This window comes from Acanthisitta chloris, unplaced genomic scaffold (assembly GCF_000695815.1).
Source record: "Acanthisitta chloris isolate BGI_N310 unplaced genomic scaffold, ASM69581v1 scaffold15221, whole genome shotgun sequence".
NCBI lineage: Eukaryota > Metazoa > Chordata > Aves > Passeriformes > Acanthisittidae > Acanthisitta > Acanthisitta chloris.
This window is the reverse complement of record NW_008657782.1, coordinates 1-2,920: the sequence shown is the minus strand read 5'-3', so window position 1 is coordinate 2,920 and position 2,920 is coordinate 1. Positions and strand designations below refer to the sequence as shown.

Sequence of the window (2,920 nt, the reverse complement as noted above, 5' to 3'; positions counted from 1 at the left end):
GGTGTGTGGCCACTGCAGTCACACACGTGAGAGCCTCGAGTTGTTGAGGGGAGCACACACCAGTCACGGCGCTGCAGCCACAGAACCTCATCGACAACAGGAACCGACACCGACCCGCTCAGCCTCAGCCCTTTGCCACCACAGCTTTTGGTTCTGCACCACAGTGCAGAGTTTCATGCTGCACAGCACCTGAACTGCTCTGTGCAGCCTCAGAGCAGCTCTGGGAAACTCAGCACAGCACCTGCAGGTGCCAAGTTTCATGTTCCCTGAGGAACCCACTCTCAGCTGTGCAATTTTACCTTCCCCAGGCAAGCTGAGTTCTCTGAGCATCTCAGCTGTGCAATTTTACCTTCCCCATGCAAGCCGAGTTCTCTGAGCTCTGGAAAAAAAAGAAAAAGAAAAAAAACCCAAACCAAAACCCCAACAGCATCCTGGAAACCTCCATGCAATCACTAGAGCCACATTCAGCTACTGTAGGGGCACCTTGTGTGGTTAAAAGCTCTTTCCTGGTGTTCAGCAGACCCAGTCAGATACCAAACCCGTCTGTTGGCAGAACCAACCCCTGCAAACCAGAAAAAATCAGCAGTTATGCAGAAGTGAGAATAAAGCGTAAACCTACGTGTCCTGTGGTTTTCCTCACTCTCTCTGTACAGTCTGCTCACTTTTTCCACAAGTTCCCATTTTTCACAGCATCCTGAGTAGTTCACGAAATTACAGGCAAGAATTTCCTTCAGCTGCCGAACACTCAAGCCTTCGATGTCTTCCAGACTTGAAATGTCAGACAGAGAGGCCCTCACGCGCTTCCTGGACAGCCCAGGGGTCTGAAACACATCAGCTGTGTGGTTAGAACTGTCCCTGTAAGCTCAGAGCACCAGATAAGGAGCTACATAAAGCAACAGCAGCTTGGCTAACGTGTGACTCTTGTATATGCAAACAAAGTGTGGAATAACTGGAGCATGAGGCTAAATGCTGACAGAGACAGCTTGGCTAACGTGTGACTCTTGTATGTGCAAACAAAGTGTGGAATAACCGGAGCATGAGGCTAAATGCTGACAGAGGTCTAAATATTTTATGGTGTCACAGGCAAATAAGCTATTCTTTGGATAGTTTATGTCTCACCTGCTCATCTGCACTTTCTTCTTCATTATTTACAGGTGTTTCCGTTTGTCCCTGTGTACGAAACGAAACTAATCAGAATAAAAACATGTTATTCCCTTATAAAATACTTTGTACCGAAGTGATCACAAGTGACAATGACATTCTGAAGTGTCAGTTGCTACTAATCGTTTTCAGGTTTAAGAGGTTTCGGTCACCTCTCCCCTAAACTAGGACTCTGCCAGCAATCTTCTGTTCTCAGGTGTGAGATGCAGTGTTTTCCCTGCCCCTCCAAACTGTCCCAACTGGGGTTCTTTTTGCATGTCTATTAAACAAACCAACCCAATGCTGTGCCATAAAATGTTAATCGTACCCGCAAAGGTGTTCCATTCCCTGCGCTTCCCCTTCTGTTTGCGAGTTCCCCTGGGTGCGACACCGACAGGGAAAAGGGATGGGCAAAGGAGCCTGAGGCCTGTGACCGTGAGGAGCGCAAGCTGCCAGCAGTGTCCTCCGCCCCCAGTCCGTGGTGGCACAGCACCAGCTCCACCAAGTCTTCCTTCTCTCTGCAGGTGTCTGTTGGGATGTTTCTGAGGATCAGGTACTGACGCAGATCCTTCACTTTCAATCTCATTAGCTGAGGCCGCTGAAAGGCTGTTTCTTGCAGCAAGTGGCAAGTGCAGCATCTTCGCAGATTCTCTTGTAAGACTGAGCAAACTGAGCAAAAATCCTTCTTGCAGTCACAACACACATGCTAAGGGGAGAGAGAACAATCACTGAGCTGTGGGCCACAGAAAACAGACGCAGGCCCTGCTCTTCCCGTCTCCAGGCTATGTGATCTACTACTAGCTTTTCCACTGTCAGTTCTAACATACATTTTTTTAATGTATGTATGTATGTATAATCCCCAAACTCTAAAGAACATACTACTTCCTCAGCTGATTCCAGGAATTCAAAGTAGGCCTCGGACACGATGAATGACATGGCAGGGAAACGCTCCCGAATGCTCAGATGTCATTTCTGACAAGAACTTTGTTCAAAAGACTCACCCCAGCACAAAACCTACAACAGGCAAAACCATCAGCACTTCATCTGCCGGGAACAAAAAGTCTTCAAGGGTTTCTAGTGAATTAATATTAGCTTCAGAAAACATCCCTATAGAACTCCACCCAGCAAAGTGCCACACGAACAACAGGACACGTAAGAAAGGGGAAACAACACACAAACTGAGGGAAAAGGATTGACGGTCACCAGAAAGAGCCGCAGGGGATCAGGTCACCGGGAGGACAAAGTAATGACCCTGGACACTCGTGACACGCACAAGTGTCAGCAATCTCATCTTTACTATTTACACAGAAACGTTGGCCATACCCTTCGATCTGCACTAGCCCCCCAGGCTGCCTCTTGGCAAAGCCAGAGGCTGTTGGGTCATTTAGCAGAACTAAAGCCGGACACGAAACCATCAGTCGCACAAGGACTTCCCAGGAAGCAGCTGACACTGCGCTACAAGTTTTTAGCTTTCCCATCGTCCAATCCGCTCGTTCCAGTACTCAGCCTCGGCGTTCGGTGCCGACTTCAAAACCAGATTTGTTTCGGCGCCCAAGATTCTGAAACTAAGACACGTATCTTACAAATTAAGAGTCCGTTCGCTCGCAGGTCAGCCCGGATCCGAAGCGTCACCGAGCTCTTCGCTTCTAATCCCTGCCGACAGTCATTTCCCGTGGCCTCCGGACAAGGCGCTTCCTCCCTCCCCGGCCACGTGCCTGGGGTTGCCCTGCCTCGGGAGCCGCGGCGGCGGAGGATGCACTGACCTTTTTCCTGAAGACGG

General features: G+C 49.3%; 1 protein-coding gene across 1 annotated transcript in view; it reads right to left on the bottom strand.

Annotated features, from left to right (window-relative positions):
- The window catches only part of RNF34 (ring finger protein 34, E3 ubiquitin protein ligase), a gene marked incomplete at its 5' end in the record, with an annotated part of 3,578 nt that extends 666 nt beyond the window's left edge, over nt 1–2,912 (bottom strand). Inside the window, 4 exons of the mRNA XM_009084866.1 lie at nt 620–821; nt 1,120–1,170; nt 1,469–1,846; nt 2,904–2,912. Coding sequence (XP_009083114.1) covers nt 620–821; nt 1,120–1,170; nt 1,469–1,846; nt 2,904–2,912 — 640 coding nt within the window. The remainder of the gene's footprint in view (nt 1–619; nt 822–1,119; nt 1,171–1,468; nt 1,847–2,903) is intronic.
- Between the last annotated feature and the right edge of the window lie 8 nt (nt 2,913–2,920).